The sequence below is a fragment of the Pogonomyrmex barbatus genome, unplaced genomic scaffold (assembly GCF_055798465.1).
Source record: "Pogonomyrmex barbatus isolate J1 unplaced genomic scaffold, ASM5579846v1 scaffold19, whole genome shotgun sequence".
Classification (NCBI taxonomy): Eukaryota; Metazoa; Arthropoda; class Insecta; order Hymenoptera; family Formicidae; genus Pogonomyrmex; species Pogonomyrmex barbatus.
Window position 1 is genome coordinate 4,181,561 of NW_028297115.1, and position 20,056 is coordinate 4,201,616.

The 20,056-nt window shown below is 37.8% G+C and overlaps 1 protein-coding gene and 1 long non-coding RNA gene across 8 annotated transcripts in view; one reads left to right on the forward strand and one right to left on the reverse strand.

Annotated features, from left to right (window-relative positions):
- Positions 1 to 2,064: 2,064 nt before the first annotated feature.
- The window catches only part of LOC105423132 (uncharacterized), a 66,801-nt gene continuing 48,809 nt past the window's right edge, over positions 2,065 to 20,056 (reverse strand). Inside the window, exons 1-2 of one of the 3 annotated variants that reach the window (XR_016138919.1) lie at positions 4,054 to 4,794; positions 2,065 to 3,621 (exon numbers count right to left, since the gene is read on the reverse strand). This is a non-coding gene — a long non-coding RNA (uncharacterized LOC105423132). Of the gene's footprint in view, positions 3,622 to 3,981; positions 4,795 to 20,056 lie in introns of those variants that run through there. The other 2 variants (XR_967354.2, XR_016138920.1) reach the window with 2 other exon arrangements.
- The window catches only part of LOC105423131 (uncharacterized), a 39,147-nt gene continuing 26,881 nt past the window's right edge, over positions 7,791 to 20,056 (forward strand). Inside the window, exons 1-4 of one of the 5 annotated variants that reach the window (XM_089075567.1) lie at positions 7,791 to 8,370; positions 18,344 to 18,507; positions 19,023 to 19,350; positions 19,802 to 20,049. In XM_089075567.1, the coding sequence (XP_088931693.1) occupies positions 18,381 to 18,507; positions 19,023 to 19,350; positions 19,802 to 19,997 (651 nt within the window). In that variant the 5' untranslated portion in view covers positions 7,791 to 8,370; positions 18,344 to 18,380 and the 3' untranslated portion in view covers positions 19,998 to 20,049. Of the gene's footprint in view, positions 8,371 to 12,295; positions 12,467 to 13,235; positions 13,951 to 16,693; positions 16,781 to 17,187; positions 17,338 to 18,343; positions 18,508 to 19,022; positions 19,351 to 19,801; positions 20,050 to 20,056 lie in introns of those variants that run through there. The other 4 variants (XM_089075564.1, XM_089075568.1, XM_089075566.1 and 1 more) reach the window with 4 other exon arrangements.

A 20,056-nucleotide genomic window follows, 5' to 3' on the forward strand; every position in this document is an offset into this window, starting at 1 on the left:
ATTAAGATTAGTATAAAGCATTTTAGGTTACGTTTTTGCTTCGATACATAAATTTAAAGTTTTATCTCGATTAAAGCCAAAATTTCATTGGCGCAATCGAGTCTTAATTTAGATAAAATATTTTAATATCATAATATTTATATCATATTTAATATTATATAACATATCGTGCGAAAATTGCTTTTTTTGGATGTCTTCTCGGATAAAGAGAACGGTTAAAGTGGCTTTACGTCGGGCCGTCCAACGATGTATCCGATAACAGGTTGAATTCACGTATTCCGTAATAAATCCGTTCCGTTAAATGTTTGCCATGGGAAATCCGACCATGAAAAAACGGAACAGAATCTTTCTGATTGGTTAGCCTTCCATCATGTTTCCTTTCCATTACTATTTCGTTCCGCTATTTCTTTGTCCATAGGAACGCACTCTAAAGCGGAACGCAATTGCAGTTTCTGAAGCTCTAACTGAAATAACGGCTGGCATATTTAATATTTAAAAAATATATAATTTCATTATATATAATATATAAAATAATATATATTAATATATATTAAATATAATATATATATAAAAATAATTAATAATAATAAAAAATAAATAAATAATAAATAATAAATAAATTAATAATAATATTAATAATAATAAATAATTTTATAATATTATATAATATAATAATTTCATTATATTATATTATTTCATATTATATGTTTTATTTTCTTCAACATCAATCAAGGTTATTTCAGTCTCCATAGAAGCAGCCATCTTTGTACTCTGACTGCTTTATCTCGCTAGTTGCAGTAGCCGCAATAGGAAGTAAAATTAATGACGTCATAGAATTCAAGCAATACTAATTCAGGCAATACTTTCGTAGTGCACTGCTTTTTATATCGGAACGTTATTCGTAGTACTGATAGTACTCGAAGTGAATAAAGGAACGCACCCTAGGGCTGTGTAACGTCCGCCGAAAAATTTTAAATTGACGGACGTTCATCTAAAGAGAAATAATACAATCAAGCGGATTTACGCGCGAATTTAAATATATTTTAGATTTACAGATGCATATTCTTATGACTTTTATTACCTTATTAGTTATGAATTTCATTAATCTCATATTTACTTTTATATTTTGTTACTTTTACATTATCCTATAATTATATTATTTTATACATTTATCTTATATTTTATATTTGATGTCTATTTTATTCATTAATTTTTGTTAAGCCAAATAAGTTAAGTAAGTGTTAAGTTAAATAAATAAGCGAGAATTCACTTTTTGTTTTGCAACAAAAGATATGATATCTTATTTTATTTTTTTTTTTCTTTTGGGGGTAGGATTTTACAACATATTTTTCCCACATTATTTCTCTTTCTCGTTCTAGATTCTGCAGTTATAGATGAGACAACGAAACGTTTCACTAATCTTAGTTTATTGAAGGGAAGGATTATCGCTCTCGAGAAATTTCTAATGTAAATCCCAATCCAACAAAGGACTAGCTCGGAAGGTCTTCCGTTGGGCTTCTAAAATTCGAAAAGAAAATTAAAATAAATTCTCGTTTTATAAAATAGGGTCCCCCACGCGACATACTGCGAATCATCCTATTTTCATAATGCTATTTGTATTGTGATTATCTGTAACGTAGACTGAGATCCACGCTAGAACATCATTGACAATATCATTTGGTTTTCTTTCGTGCGCGTATATTCTCAGAGATAATGATACGGAAATGATACGTACGCCTTTCTATCGCGCGCGTATATTCTATACGTAACATTTATCATGATATATTATCGTCATAAATATTTCATCATTTAATTGTTATTTTTAAGCCATTTTTTAATAAATAAATAATGAAATAACATTATTAATTATTATCTTTCTTTAATTAACTAATTAATTATAATATATTGTAAGAATTAGACCGTAAGCGGTCATGAAAGACGACGGCTCCTCTCTGTTAGCTGTTTATATTCCGAATCATTTCATGATCCGGAATATAAACAGCTAACAGAAAGGAGCCGTCGTGGTCGTGCAGACTAAGTGTCAGATTAGTAAAGGAGGGATCCTGAGTTCAAATCCAGTCGGTCTCCGTTTATTTTTCCGAATCTAATAAATATCTTTCAATATAAATAAGAAAAATATTTCGCATATTTAATACAATTACTAACAGATTTATAAGCTAGTAAACAAAATATATATAATAATTTATAAACTTAAAATAACATTTTCACAAGGAAAATGATTCTCATTAAACATAATATATTCACGGCTTTATATATGCAATAAATTATCTACAAGAATTACATACGCAATCGAGATTTTAAAATTGAGACCGTTTATACGACAATATAGTAACATTCATTAAGGTGATGCTGGAGATCGGATCGACTGAGTCGATCATTTTTAGATAAGATAATTTTTTCAGTGATCATACAGAATTAAAAATCCTTTTCCAGAATTGAAGTATAGACAATAACTCGGGTCTGCATATTTCATATGAAAGAAGAAAAAAGTTAGAAAATTACAATTTTGTTATCGACTTTTGAGGTTAACTTGTGACAACATTTTGCTGTGCACAAAAGTTTAAACTTTTTACATATAAACAACACATATTCACCCGGGTCAGAATTACAAAGAAGAATAATACTATGCTTTTAAAAATGCGTTTAGGAGCTGTATATAAGAGAATACATTGTCTGAAAATTTCATAGATATGTATACGTGCCTGTATGATGAGTGTATGTATGTATACATAAATATCTATGTAAAAATCTATGTATGTTTAGATGTGCATATGTGTGAACATTTTCGTCGGAGTTCGCCCGTCAGTCCAGCATCGCTTTAACCATATCTATTATATTTTATGTCAAAATTCTATATTCACTTATATCATCATTTCAGTAGTAGGTTTCATCTCAACATAAAAGTAAAGCAGCATCGAGCCAGGATGCTGCTTTCAAGTTGGATGGGTGGTCGTTTTAGAAATATGCGATGGTACCAAGATAAAAGATGTTTCATCACTTTTTCTTATTTAAAAAAATTTTTTTTCACTTATTTTTTTGTAAAGGGTGTCACGTATATTATAGATTTTCTAATACTAACAATCAATATCGGAACGCAACCATAATCTATTGAAAACTTCCCGTTTTCATCCTTTCCTAATATTGTCATCATTCGCTACGAATATTCGCGGCGAAATTCCATGGAAGATGTTATCCCAGGCATAGGAACGTACTTAGAACGTACTTAGTCGATCGCAGTACGTATGAGAATATTTTGAGATAATCGCAATATATGCATTGCGATCTTCTCAGAACATACTCAGAACGGACGCGTGCTGTTAGGAGTTTATAATTTGTATAACATTTATATCTCCGAAAATATTAGATCTTAGTCTTACCATCGCTTCTTTCTTTTTTCATACTTTTTTTTATTTATTTTTGCCCAAATAATCATTTTGTGAAATAAAACGCTCCGCCGAGGAAAACTATATGTTCGCCTCACCTCTTCGTATCGGGCCCTATCCTGAAGGTACGGCTTCGATGCAGGACGTTAATGAACTTCCAAAGCGTGTAGTCGTCGAATCATTCCAATGTCAAATCCAATGAATCAAATCACCGAATCTATTAAAGATGAAAATTATATTATATTAACTATTAAGGAAGGAAAAGGAAAGGAAAGAAAATTTGCTAGAATTTTAAACTTTTAACCATTTACTTTGAACCACTTAAGATAATCATTTCTATTATTATTATTATTTAGATTATTATTATTATTATTATTTGATTGATTGATTTCTTTATAAATTAAATTCATATCACGTTAAATTTATATCTTTTTGTGTAGCTCTTTATAATAACACTTAAATACTATATTATATTTTTAATTTACATTATATTATTATTATTATTATTATTATTATTACTATTTGACATCTCCTTTTTATATTAATTGATTAAATATACTATTAGTATTAAACTTACGTCAAATTATATACAGTGCTGATACTTTTATCCACTTATATAATAATATATATAATAATTTTTGTCGTATACCTTTGAAGCTCTTATACTATGTTTTCTAGCCATCATCTCCATTCTTATTTGATATTGTTTAATTTGTTTTTCTACTCCGCATATAATTATATATAAATTATATATAAATCTATATCACAATGTTGTTTTATTCATCACTATGATTCATGATATATTTTCCATTGACATTATTATTATTATTGTTGTTATTCTAGCTGCATCATCATCATCATTATCATTATTATTATTATTATTATTATTATTATTATTATTATTATTATTATTGCCACTTTGTTAATATTGTTTTTATATAACTCTTTATGATATTTCTGTTTACGTTTACATTAATCTAGGAAATTATCTTTATTGCGAACCAAATAATCTTAAATTGTAATTTCTCGAACTCTAATCCAAATATAACCATATTTTAATATATCCATCATAAAAGTAGAACTCGTCAGAGTTCCTTTTCTCAAACTCATTGACTGTTTTACGCTATCTCGGAACCAGAGCGTACAGCTGAGACTGGAAACTGAGGTTTCAGTTTTAATATCTCCGTGAATCCTTGGAGGCGCTGCTATCACTGGAAAATGCAGTATGGTTTTTTAAAATGTAGACAAAGGGTGCGGTCATAGCCCTTATATCTATGGACTGGTAATACAGATATAATTATGTCCGCGGGAGGTTGGAGAGAGAAACGTCTCTTTTTTTCTAAAAGTGTCCGGAAATACGTTTTGCACATGCTTGACATACATTATACATTAATGCATTCTTATTGGTGTATATTTATACAAGTTAAAGAAAAGTTTGAGGTTATTTGTATGTTATTTGCAAAGTATCGTATTTGCGGAATATCAATAGAAATATCACATTATATTTCTAAAAAGAAATAATGGTTCGAAAGTATATTATTTTGCAGAGTGAGTTATTCTGCAGAAAATAGTGTTTCTTTTCATTTGTAAATAATAATGAAGCAGGACTTATTGTAAAGTAACATATATTAAGTATAATGATTGTAGAAGCATTTGTGAAATTTTTTATTTTACAAATAAATAAATAAATTTTATAAATTTTGAGAACTTTAAATTATAAATTCAATTCAATTATTCTTAATATATAATAATTCTTAGAAAAAAGTTATTTAATTGTTTATTTAATTGTTTATTTAATTGTTTCATTTAAAATTAAAAAAAATTACATTCTATTCTATTACTCACTTTTTTAACAGATTTTATTACATTAGAACATTAGGTTCACGTTGCTTAGAATTTTCAATATTTAAAGCAGAATAAATATATTTGTGAATAATGGAAAAAAAAGAACAAGAAGCTTAAGTGCAATAAATATAAATAACACGAACCGCCTATTTATAGAAAACCATTTATTATTAGTCTCAAAACATTTATTGTTCAAAATAATTATAACTATCATATTTTTCCAAACACTCGCATTTTTAAAAAGAAAATTATTCTTCTATAATTTCATTATTTAAAAAACGAGTGTATTGTGTATCATGTATATAAAATAAAACAACATTAGAAACTATATATAAAACTAAAATTTAAGTATGCAGTAAGTATGCCATGCATGATTCATCAAATATTATAATTCTTATTTCATTCTTTTTTTATTATTTTACAGAATTATCATAAAAAATAAAAACTTTGATGTAGAATTACATATCGTTTATTTTAAAACTCTTTCCACAAATTAATCTAAAAGTTTTATCTAATATATATTTTTTCACTTTTCTTATATATATATATATATATATATATATATATATATATATATATATAGTATATATACTACTGTGATCAAATATAAACGAGATTTTTGTTATAGAGTGAAAAATCTTTATTTATTCTTCAAAATCAAATTCATCGCCTTCAAAATAATCCTCTCCCGATGCAATACACTTATGCCAACGCTTTTTCCAATCCTCGAAACACTTTGAAAACTCTTCTTCCGGAATGGCCTTCAATACCTTCTTGATTTCGGCTTGTATCTCCTCAATCGATTCAAAACGGTGTCCCCGGAGCGGTCTTTGGAGTTTACTGAATAGCCAGAAGTCACACGGTGCTAAATCAGGCGAATACGGTGATTGTGGAACGACCGGTTATGGGTCGAGTTTTTGGCGAAATGGTCACGAAGAACCAGTGCAGTGTGAGATGGCGCATTATCGTGGTGTAAAAACCATGAGGTGTCTGCCCATAAATCTGGCCTCTTGAGGCGAATAGCTTTACGCAAACGACGCATAACACTCAAATAATATTCCTTATTAACAGTTTAGCCCGGCGGAAGGAATTCATAATGCATCACACCACGATAATCGAAGAAAATTGTTAACAAAATCTTGATTTTTGAGCAACTTTGGCGCGATCTTTTTGGTTTTGCCTCACCTTTTGCACGATATTCGCTCGATTGGTTGGTTGTTTCCGGGTTGTACGCATAGATTCAAATCTCATCTCCAATTATCATGCGTTTCATCTTGTCCTGGTAGTCAGAAATCATTGTTTCACACACTTCAACGCAATGCTATTTTTCCAAAAAGTTGAGTGTTTTTGGAACCAAACGAGATTTGACTTTTCTCAAGCAAAAATGGTCTGGACTGATCCAAATGAAATGTTTAAGTATCGACAAGTTCTCTAATTGTCAATCGAAGATTTTGGAGCACCAAATCCTTGATTTGCTTCACGTGTTGTTCATCAGTTGATGTTTTTGGTCGTCTTTGATGTGGTTCGTTTTCTACGCTTTCTCGACCATCTTTCAACATTTTATACCAATCAAATACTCTTGGTCTCGATAGAGCCTGGTCACTAAAAGCCTTCTGCAACATTCTAAACGTTTCAGTAGCAGAAATTTCATTCCGCAAACAAAATAAAATACAATTTCTTTGCCGAACAGAATCACACATCGTAAAAATCGAAAAAAATATTTTTGGATATTCACAAAAACGAGCGTTCACTATTAAACAAATAAAGAGAATGAAATTTCACACAGATGTCAAAGACAGTACTACCAACTTAATCAAAAAAATATTTGTCAGAATTGATGAACCCGCGCAGTTTAAATTTAAAAATCTCGTTTATATTTGATTACAGTAGTGTAAGAATTAGACGACCGTAAGCGGTCATGAAAGAGATTCGGAATATAAACAGCTAACAGAGAGGAGCCGTCGTGGTCGTGCAGACTAAGTGTCGGATTGGTAGACGAGGGATCCCGAGTTCTCAAATCCAGTCGGTCTCCGTTAATTTTTTCCGAATCTAATAGATATCTTTCAATCTCAGAAGTGGGATTCAGCCTATGTTACCTCAGAGAAGATTCAGCCTATGTTACCTGACAAGTCGATCGTTCAGAAGTGAACGGAAAAAGTCGGGGAGTAGTATTCCAATGTCGTGTCGGGCGTTCAAGAAAGTGAACGGAAAAAAAAAATCGCGGAGTAGTACTCCAAAGAAGTCGTGTCGGTCGTTCAAGAAGTGATCGAAGTCGGGAGCAGAAGCTCCAAGTTTCGGATAAAAGTCCAATAGAGGAAGACTCGGTACATTCGGGACGAATGTAATACCAGAATGGCCGAACTGTAAGAATTAGACGATCGTAAGCGGTCTGAAAGAGATTCGGAATATAAACAGCTAACAGAGAGGAGCCATCGTGGTCGTGCAGACTAAGTGTCGGATTAGTAGACGAGGGATCCCGAGTTCAAATCCAATTGGTCTCCGTTAATTTTTTCCGAATCTAATAGATATCTTTCAGTAATATATATATATATATTTTTTTTTTTATTTTATTGCATTTTATATGTTTGACTATGAAGTCTTTCATTCTTCACTCTTCATTCACTCAACATTTATTGTTTTCGATCATATTATTATATTAATCCGTCATGCTTCGAACTCATGCGCAATACATATTTCCGGACATCTTAGTGTCGGTTCACAATAGATGATTTAAGCTTTAAGACGTAAGAAATTCACCAATTATAATCGAATATGAAAAGAATAATCGACTATGGTTGGTCAATTTTTTACGGCTTAAAGATTAAATACTTTTTGTGGACCGACACTTAAGAGAAAGAAGTACGTCTCTCTGTCTAGCTTCCCGGCGAGAGGCTCCCGTGGACACTGTTTCTCATGCAGAAACTATAGCAATTGCCAGTCCATATCTATAAGTTTTATGGGTGCGATCCATTCATTACAAATGCTTTAGACGCTTTTGCTTTCATATGCTTCCGTAAAACGGTCCATTAGCGCTACTAGTGTTGCCAACGGGAGCGTTCCAGATGCGCACATTTTCAATCGGACACATCACTCACATCAGCCGATGCCTACGAATTTTCTAGTGAGTCATCTATCAAAAATTTTTTTATTTAATCGACCAATCGGCAATGTGTCCGATTAGATCTCACCCTTGCCAACACTACGCAAGTGGACCGGTTTGAAGCGTTAAAATAGTCGGAATTGTGTTTACAAACATATATTCTGCGATCATGAATTCTGACGAGATAAAAGTTATATTAGCTTATGTTAAGACTTTTTTAGAACTACTATCTTATATTTATGAAGATACCGAAAACATTTCAGAACAAGTAATTGCACATATCTCAAGAAATAAAAGACATTTATTTTTTTTAACTTATTTAAAATAAAATTACATGTAAGTCATTATAGATCATTATAACTATTACTTTGGTTAGCCTTAACAGCATCCTCTTCAGAAACTTCTATCTTATAAATTATACCTTTATTATATCTTCCTAATTTTATAATTGGCATTTTATCTCTAAATATTTGATGCACTACACAATAAAAATAATTTTAAAAAATTAATACAAACAGAAACGACATGCATTACACGCAAAAATAAATCAGATCGCCACACACTACTTATCACGCTTTCGTTCGTTAAACTTTCTCGCGTTTTGTACATTTAAACTGTACGCTTCAGTCATACTACTTCTCCAAGCAGTAGCATTGGGAGCGAGTTGGAAGTGAAAATCTTCCGTATGGAAAGGAACTATTGAGAACTATTGAGAAATATAACTACTCAAAATTATTCAGAAAATTATTGAAATTTTGTGTATTATGGGACATTACTATTGGAAACATGAATAATTTACTATTGAATGAATAGTTACTATAAGCATTTACTATTCATTATTATTAGAATCGTAAATAGTTTACTATTGGAGCGAATAATAATTATAAGGATTTACTATTCTTTATTACTAGAATCATGAGCAGTTTACTATTCTATTGGAACAAATAAGTACTATAATTACTAATTCGCGATTTTCGTGAAAAATCGTGGAAATGTGATAGTAGTATTGAATAATATGTCAGTTACTCTGGATAGTACGCGGATACCCTAATTAATAATCTTCTTATTGTATTTTTTAAAATAATGTTATAATGTATGTACAGGATGTCTTATTTTAAATGACGGATTGAGATTTTTCGAAAATTATTATGAAGAAAAACGGAAAAAGGTTTGAAATAAAAGATATATGTTTTGAAGGGAGACAAATAATGATAAAATTAATTTTCGAAAAAAATTAATACATAATTTTTCCGAATATTCTGCATATAAAAGTATTAAAATAAAATTGTCAAAAAATTAATAACTTTACACTTTATTCTTGCACATTTCAACATAAAATATAAAATATCTCATAAATTCAGTCTATTCAGTCTATTCAATCTTTGCTATATCTTAATACTTTTATTCATAAAATAAGATAAATAAATTAGAAGAATAGAAAATATATAGTTGTTTTTAAAAAAGAATTATGCAATTCATTGTGGGCGCGTGCGCGTGCAAGTGTATGCACTCGCGAGTGCACGTATGTACGTATCTTGTAGGAAGTCGGAAAAGTAGGTCTTGGTTACAGTTAGACCTAATCGTCCTCCCTTCGCGCTCTTCTCGATGCACGCATGTCGGACGCGGTGACTCGCGGTAAAGAAATGTAGAATTTGGGAACCGCCATGGTTCTCGATCGCAATCGAGATTTACGTTTGGAATTCACGAAAGGCGCGACGAGCGATAGCCCAGAGATGCGAGAGATAGAAAGTAATCTTTGTGATCCATCGATCGATCGATCGGCTGGATCTCTTTTCCGCGAGGATGATGCGTCAAATTATTTTACGATATCGATTTGACAACTCACACACGATACATTCTTATCGGAAATAATCTTATGTAAATAGATAAGTGCTTTTATACGTGCGTTACAATTCTATGTTTTTCTTCTCGTTCGCTTGAAACGCGCAGCGACTAGAATCACATATTTAAAGATCATTTCAAGTCCAGTCTTTTTGATCACTAAGAAACAACTATGTAGAACAAATTAGGATAGTGATAAAATAGCAAATTAAACAGCGTACTACCTCTCACGCGACAATCTCGCGTCAGACGATAATTCTGCCGAAGGCAGAATATTTGAGCGAGTGCGTCGCGTGTATTGTTTGCCGATGTATTAACATGCGGCACCTCAAATTAGCGCTAAGAGGAAGCGCAAAAGTTGAAAGTGCGGTATACATCCGCGCAAAGAGATCGGAAAGAGTAGGGCAATCGCCTACACACACGCTCAATTTCCCAGAGCCACCGAGAGCCATTATATATTCTATCGATCCGAGATGGATATTACGAAAAAAAAGCTACTTCAAGGTAACCGTGTTAGTTTCTCCCGAAGTGTGAGATATCGATCGAGACGTCGATAGGCATCCAATCGCCTTCGGAGACTATCGGTCACTATTATTCGGCCGTATGCGTGCGTGCGCGCGCGTCCACGCTGCGATATCTAACGAACCCTTTACAGGCGGCGCGTAGAATTTAGGGCCAGGGTGCCAAAACTAAACTGTAAAATTTTATCCAATTTTATTAAATTCCATTTTGATTTTTAATACAAGGAATTTTGGAGCACTCGGAGAATTATATTCTTTTAATTTTGATGGTTCAAAATTCCAAGCAAATTGTGTGCTGGGGGAGTTTTACTTGCTTATGCATTCATTCAAACATCCATTCGTATTGTGAATATGTGTCGCTTTCTGGGTCAGTAGAGTTTAGTGTACCGCGATAAGATAGAATTCTTATTTACTTTGAATAACGCATTATCTGAGTGAGCCACAAACAGGCCGACAAAAAAATAAATTTATTTACACTTCACAGTGGAATATTGCAACCCGTATGCAACATCATATAAAACGATGTGCGTTGTCTCATTGTCAATATGCATTTGCATATGCACTATGCATGCAATTGGGCATTTTATGAATCGATGATAGTCGGGATGATAGACGGCCGTAGCGTGAGCCTGATTTATTTTCAAGCCGTGCATCCGGCTTGATTAAATATCACAAGATATTTAATATTGCATCCGCCTGGATACTGTTGGCGAATACTTTGCGGTCATACGACAGATATGCCTGGCAAAAAATCCTGATTTCATCATTTGTTTTCAAAATTCGTATATAACGAACGTCAGAGGTGAAATCACACGTTGCATACGTAAATGGAAAGAAACTGAAAAGCGATTTGAATGAAAAGAATCGGATGCGCGATAAAAGTTTCGGGCATTTCGTAACAGAAGCGTGGAGATTTCTGCGTGAAATAAATATGTGGCATAAATAACGCGAGGTCGTAAAAGTTTGCATTTATTTTCAATAATAACGACTGTCGAATGCCGCCTTCCAGCGTTAAATTTGTCGTACCAATTGTGCCTCTGTTCGCTTCTGATTTTCTATGCCTCCATATGAATGAGACATATCATTGAGCGCCTTAAGTAAAGCGATACGCACGGGAACGTATGTGGATATACTTGAGCGGTACGGAATGTTGGGCGAAAATGTTACATGAGAGATCTTATCGCCTCCTGAAAATGAATCACCATATGTGCAATTCAAATTTTTCGCGAGGTATACCGTCATTTCGATAATAAGACATCAAACGAGCGGCTCGTCTCATACCCATCGTTTCGATTCCTATCGTAACTCATAGGTAAGCCCGACGATTTCAAGACGTAATTATATAAAAATATAAAAGAGGCAATTTCACATGCTCGGAGGTGATGAGAAAGTAGAATATCCCTCCGATATCCCAAATGTCGGAGTTCACTCAGTCCATCTTGGAATAATCGAGCTCGGTGTTATATCGCTTTGCTCGCGCGGGACCTCGGAACTATCTCGCTATCTCGGAGCGAGCCGATCCGAGGCTCTCTATCGTACTTTGTGCCGATGTTATTCCGACGTACGCGTCACCGCACGTTGGCGGAATGCAAGGCGAAGCCGGTGGTAATTCGAGAGCCTCGATGCGTGACCGAGGGCTCCGAGGGGGATAACCCGCAGTGAGAAGGAAGAGAGAAGTGTCGAGTGAACGAACGCACTACGCCGCTCGCAAAACTCGCCATGCTCGTGACAAAAGTACACTTCCTGGAGTCAAGGTTAGCCGTTAGCGCGCGCTCTGATGCAGGATGCCAACCGTTGACTTCACCAGCTAGGGTTCATCCTCTCCTCGGCCTCGTCCTCGCATTCCTGTGTCATTACGCGAAAGCGTCTCTCTCTCTCTCTCTCTCTCTCCCCCCCTCCCCCTCTCTGTCGCGTTGGGTGAATCCACCAAGCGAACGACCGATTAAGAGATATTGAAACGCCGTAAATATTAACTGTAAATGCTCGCGGATGTTTATCGGAAATCAATGTCAGAAAATTTAAGATACCAAGATGACATACGGTTTTGAATTGTTTTATTATTTTACGCACGTAGAAAATCACCGAGTCGGCGATCATTAATGATCACCGACTCGGTGATTTTCTCGGCTACGAAACTGCGTGGCCTTCTGCGCTGCTATTTCTATTACAAACATGTAATCCGGCCGGCTGCGCGTCGTGGCTAAACGCAGAATTCGCTAAATCACGGAACTGCGCGGCGATTCATCCGGCTTTGTTATGCCGTGAAGATACCAATAGCCAACGGGGTCGTTACGAGGAAGAAAAGCACGCGCGGCCAAGGTCTTATCTTATTTCATATTCTGTTATCGCGAAAATAAAAACTGACATATTTTTACTGGGAGCTGCTCTCCGCTGAGTGGCTTGAAAACTGGTTTCTAAACGTATTCTCGATGTTAAAACACAGCTCGATTGCTTTAATCTTTATATTTTAAATTATTTAATCTTTATTTTTTAAATAATTTAGACTATTATGCAATTCGCGCCGCCGGTCTCCTCTCTATTACTCCGTCATTACTCAATTCTCCGTCTATATTTCGTCACGACGTCACACTCTAATCGCATTCGAACCACAGTCCGCAGAAAAAATCAACAACGTTAGACGCGTGGAGGTACCAATCAGCGTCAAGGCCTAGTTCGTTAGTATTACAAGGCAAACGCGAAGTTACGAAAGAGCGCAACACTTCCATGATAGCGCCGCGGCGGCCCTTATCAGATTATTGGCTTAGCGAGCTTAGTGACTGTTAACCTTCGCGGAAGGGGACCAATGCGGGGATGATGGGAGAGGGCGGCAACAGGGGTACGATACTTCGCGCGACCTCATCCGGACGGCTGCAATAAATGTGCGACTCAAGAATATGCATACGTGACGCGAACTGTGGGTAAAGAGCGGGAGCGCTGATAAACCCCTCCCCCCCCCCCCGGATCTCGAACTCGAAATCGTTCATTGAAAACGGGTCAATGACATCGAACAAATTACGCAATGCGCCGCATGCATTTACACACTCCGGTGACGGGTGTGCGCGATGCGCAATCGAATACTCATGACCGTGAATTAGACGAACCGACCGGAATTAGGAGCTTTGTTATTTGGTGCTTGGTATTATTCGCACGTCCCCCGAGCTACGTCGCGCGCACACGTTTCTCGGAAAATATAATACTTTCGTAATACCAACGTAATCGGATCGGCGAATGTTTATCGGTAATTATATTTTGCATTTTCGAAAGGCGATTATTTTGGTAGATAATATCTTGATCGTACAAAAGAATATTTCATTAACATGTTTAAATGTTAATTGAAAGGAACGGTTTTATTCTCCGAATGAGTCGCTGATTGGCCGAATTAGAATACGTTCTCATTCTTTTTCCTTTCTCATAGATAACGATTCCCACGGAGATCAGAATCGCTGAGTGGAATTTTCGTAAAGCGAGAATTGCGCGCACGTCGGGGCGCAGCATCGGCAATCCAAATCTCCGAATCGCAAGAGAGGCTGAGAGAAGTCGCGCGCGATTAACATTCACGTGATAAAGAAGTGCGCATCTATTTTCCGCGTCCCAATACTCTTCCTACGTTCGGCGCGCGTGCGTGTCACATGATATTGCACACAAGTGCACGCAGATACACACACACACACACACACACACACACACACACACACACACACAACACACGCGCGCGCGCGCGCGCGCGCGCGTATTCGCCGTTTATCACAAGGGCAACTTCGAGATTCACAGTCATGAATCTCTCTACGTGTCGTTTCTTGCGCGTATCGCGATGCGTGTGTGGTTGCGCTCTTTCCTCCCCCCTCGCGGATCCCTCGAAAGTCCACCATATCTTTTTTTTCTTTCTCGGCACCGCTTTTTGCCGTGGTGTGTAACGTCTTCTTCGCCGAACTTGGAGTTCGTGTGAAGAAGACGACCTTGGTCCCACGCGGCCATTAGCCGGGCCTAGAGAAAGCTCGAACTACGATTGGGCTGTCAACTTTTCATGCGGACGAAACTGTAAAACGAGCCGAGCCGATATGGCAAACACACATTTGCTCTAGCACACTCTGCATCGTCGACCTTGATGGAGCATTGACGAGCCATTGTTGCCTTCCATTGGCCGCCTTCTATCGTATTAGAGTTTTGTCTCCGCTCTAATCAAATCAGCGACCATTCTTATCTATTCGCAAAACTTGGATATCGCGCACCACGTATCATCGCTCCGCGACGATCATGAGGATGGCTCCGGCTTTTGCCCCGTAATTTTCCGATCCAATCGTAGTTTCGATTACGCGCGCGTTAGTCTTGAATATTTTTGAATGACATAAAAAGTTGCACCCATTGATACCGAGAGAGTTTCCAATTTTATTCATGCGACCAGATATCTTCCTCTTCACGATGTTATTATGTTCGTTGAGTTCAATTTGATCGGAGTTTGGACCCTTTGGAGAACATTAAACTCGCATTGTCTGAAACCTTTGATAAAAACTGCAATATTGTTTACGACGTATCGGTCGCTGACATCGCCACGCAATTGACATTGAGTTGTTCCGTAATTCCCAGCTTCACTCACGGTGTGTATTACACACATTCGGCCGCGATACACGTACATACACGAAGCTCCGAATTATTATTGCGTAATAAGGGGAACGATGATCCTCGTCGTAAGAGGCTTCGTCGAAAACCCTAACTCCCAAAGACTACCGGCTGGCCTTGGAATATGAATAGATTGTCCGCGAAGAGTGCATTGCACTGTTGCGTAACTACACGCGAGTTTTATTTGCAAGTTTCGTCGTGACGGCAGTCACGCTGCTGACAATTTCGTTTCTCGTTATTAAATCTTCACATAATCTCGTCGAAATGACAATATTTGCAACGTATCTCTCAAATAATATATTTAGGCAATGTACAAATAATGTGGTGACGTTAGAAAACATAGCGATAGTTTTAGATAACGCACAATCATGAGCGTATCCAAAGAGGGATTTGGGAGACTTTCACCTTCCTCGAAATTAAAAAAAAAAGTTAAAATTATGATTTGTGAAACCTAATATTTTTTTTATTCAAAATTAGGAAAATATATTCTAAAATATCCAGAAAAGAAAATAAAATAAAAAAAAACTTCCCCTCTCCAAAAAATCCTGGATACGCCCATGCGCTTCAATCACCTAATAAAATGTAACGCACGTAATACGAATAAGCGTGACAATTACGCAGTTTTCTTATCACTTTTGCATAAACGCCCTATTGCACAAATGAGAAGACGGCGGTTTTTTTTTCTCATTGCGACGCCATCGAGTCGCTATCGCTTATCCGTAATCGACAATCTTCGCTAACGATGGCATTGCCGCTCCCCAAATATCCCTAACTATGAACAACATCTAAATAGGTACGCGCGATCGTGCCGAGAGTGTGTGCTCGTGCGTCATCTCTACTCGCTCATTCAGTAATAGCCGTACTCTCGCTTGCCTGGCGAGTCGATGACGGCGCTGCGGCGTGTCATAAACACGTCCTCGAGGCCTTTCCACGCGCGCGTGTTACGCAACGCCCCACCGAAATTCTTTGCAACGTATCGCGCATTATTACACAAGCTGCATGCGCCGCGATAACGGGAATAACAACGCATGTGTGCGCGTGAGAGGCATCTCTCGCGGGCCTGCTGCTGCGTGCGGCCCGCGCCGCATTACGAAAATTATTAATAGCCCCGGGAATTATATATAATACGCCGATGAACTCTGCACATCTCATTATTTCCACAAGTGTTATGCGCGGACGAACTGCCGTCCGGCTGCCGTTCTCCAAGCATCTCCAAGCGCAGTTCACGGACGTACAGGGAAGTCGTCTCATATCCGCGATGTCGGCCGCCCTTGCGTCACGAGCGAGGGTTTATTATAAAATTTAAAAAATTCGTTATTCTTCTGAGAAGTTTATTATGAAATTAAAAAAATTCGTTATTCTTAATCTAAATGGAAAATCTTCTTCGCGCTAATTCTCACACGTTTGTTGCGCGGATTCCACTTACTGGCGTTGACAAACAACGAAACAAGGTTGCGATCGTGCTTGCGAAACGTCTATACACTCGTATACGCGATTCGACTATTAACCTTTGCATAATACGTAAGAGCTGAGCGTTCGTTTGGTCCGAACACCTGTAATACGATATGCACGATCTCATATTGACCAAGTTGTAAGGAGCGGGATTAATACAACAGCGATTAGAATGCAAAAAAGTATTCGAAATTTGATTCCGAAGTACGATATTCGGTAGAGACACTGTCATTATCTTATACGTGAAACAAAGTTCACGATACATATATATATTTGACTATATACCATATATATATTCAACGACTATCTGTGATGTATCGCGGTTGCCCGTCGAAATATATATATATATATATATATATATTTCGACGGACAACCGCGGTACATCACAGATAGTCGTTGAATCGTCTCTTCCGGATACGCAGCAAATCCAATATTCGTCAAATAAGAGGCTTGAAATTGGGCGCAACGGGAAGTATACGGAAGTATGATCCCGCGCCGAGAGGAAGCTCAAAGAGTTGGACACACTTTGTGTACCGGGAGCCACTCGGCAAGACAGGTGCTTTGAACTACCTGGTCGTGCCCTCGTCACTTTTCTCCTTTCTCTTCTCGCACTTGATTTCCTTATTCGGCGGGCATTGCCAATGAGGCTTCTTCCCACATTGGTCTAAACGCATGAAGCGCTTTCATGAATTGTCTCGTTCGCCCGATTCGCATGGAACTATCATGAAATCGTATCATAAGATACGAGAAGAAGTAGCGCGATTCGAATAACTCTAGATAACGAAAATATAACGTAGTTTATGCAGGCAAATAGCAAAGTGCAATTGTCTTCGAATTTAAAATCTACAAACGAAATAAAAAATTCAACGATTTCTTTTTTAAAGAAATTTTGTTCGGAATGATTTGATTTAAATTTTAACTACAACGCAAAGGCTTAGATGATCGAATATGGTTTTTTTTTCTTTTTTATGCTAGTCATTTCTGAATACGCTTCAAGCGCTTTACGTGCAGCGACCGCCCGTGTGTGTTACACGCCCGCGCGCCAGCGAGCGCGCATTATGCTCGCGCGCATGAATTACGAATTACGGAAGATCGTGTTCGAAGATGACCTACATACGCAACGAGCTACGAGAAAGGGCATCGACGTCAGGCGATAGCTAGCCTCGATCCCTTTATGTCGCGTCGCGGAGAGGGAAGTGGTGGGCTGCTTGGAAAAAAAAGGGTTCGTCGGTCACCGGCTTCCTTTGCACGCTGAAATTCCCGCGCTCGCCCGCCGCGCGCGGATGGCTCGTTTACATTGTAAGCCGTGAGAAAGAAAAGGCTCCCGAGCGTCTTGCGCGTGCACCAAACATTTCTCGGCGTGCCAATTTCACCGATCGACTTTGTTACACGGTGATTCTCGCGATAACGTTCTAGTGAATCTCTTTTCGACGATATACTTTTGATTTACGTTAGAAATGATCGTACGTTAGAAATCGTTACGACTCGTCGAGTATTTCTTTTCGGCGTACCTTCTTATACCGCTTACATTTTAAAAAGATCCCATCCTATTTATGTTTCAGGAGTTACGTTCAAAGCGCACAGGTTAATTCTCGCAGCATGCAGCAAGCACTTTCAGGAGCTCTTCTTGGCGGAAGGAATCTCCCGCCATCTCCCGCGGGACTGATCGTTATTCTCGATGGTCCACAATATGGCGTCCCTCCTCGAATTCACGTACCGTGGAGAGGTACATGTGTCCCAGGAATCCCTCAGCCCCTCCCTCCTTCCTCAAGGCAGCTGAATGCCTTCAAATATGTGCCTGTCTCTTTTTCTGTAAATAATGACCTTAAATAATGTTTCCCGAATTGTACACGTGGCGCATGAAGCGACCTCCCAAACTCGCGCTCGCCTGAAGTTTCTACATGTCACTTGTGTCGTGGAAGCTCGAGAGAAGTTAAATCATTTGTCAAGCTCTCCTCGAAAACACGTTGTCGCCTCTGTAAATTATTCCGTGCTTTAATCCAGTATATTCGAGCATTTATTGTAAAATGGCACGGTTTTACATATTTAATTGAAATGTACATAACGGCAGGTGCTGCTTATATCAACTGTACGAAATTCATTAACATAATCCACACGTTGACATTCACGTGAATTCAAATGCGATAAATATTTTCTTAATCCCCTTTTACTTTAGTACATATAATATTTTTATACCATTTCTCAGTACATGTTTCTAAAATATGATGGTCTTAAATCCAGGTCTGTCGATCATCGAGCATGAGAAGCTGGCGATGGCGCAGAGGCACGCCACGGAGGACAGCAACACTTTCGCGGATATAGAGAGTAACGGAGGCGGAGGCGATGGTAGCAGCGTCGAGGATAGCGTTGGCAGCGGTAGCATCAGTGGTATCATCGGCAACAGGGGCGGCGGCGATATGAGCAACATGAACGAGGCAAGCGAAGCCACCATGGTCGGAAACATGAGGAGGACCCCCCACACCGCCATCGCCCCCGCCCTGGCGTACACCGTCCCCAGCGTGTACTCCATTTCTCACTATTACGAGAGCCCACCGAAGAGGCTGATGAGGTAAGAATCTGTCGCCGAGGCACGTAAGATTTTTACGGGAAACGCGACGGCCTTCTTACATTCTAACGTATGGCGATGACGTATGTGACAAAGCGGAGCGATAAACTATTTGCGATGAAGAAATGTTTGTTTTGCCGAGGCGACTTTTTTACGATTTCGGACTTCGATCTCGGCTTGTCGGAGTATTTCAGTTTCGATCGAAATTAGTTTCTCGCCAAGTAAGCAATTATTCGATGTTACGCAAATCAAAAACATAATTATCTTTATACGTTTTATACGTTCTTTCGTTCGCCTCGCATCGACGCCGCGTCGATTTCCGGATTGATTTGATTTTCTCCATGCTTCCTCCTTATCGTATTACGTCTGTTTACCAAATATTCGCGCCGCGTTACGTGTTCCTCGCCGATTCACTCGCGTGAAGATTTCGTGAGTTGCGATTGCGTATTTTTAGATCGCCGAGCGATGTCGATTCGCTGGGAAGAGCGAGCGTGTTGCGCGACGGCACTGCCTTTCACCCGCCGTCCGTCCCGCATCCGCTTCTGCTGGAGAACCACTTCTACCAACCGTTCATCCATCCCTCCAAAACTTCTTTGCATCCCCATACTGCGCCGAACACACCCACGAAACTGGAACAGCAGCTAGAATGAGCGCGGTCCGAGGAGCGCCGCAACTGTGATCTCAAGGAAAACGTTGCCGAAGGTAAGAG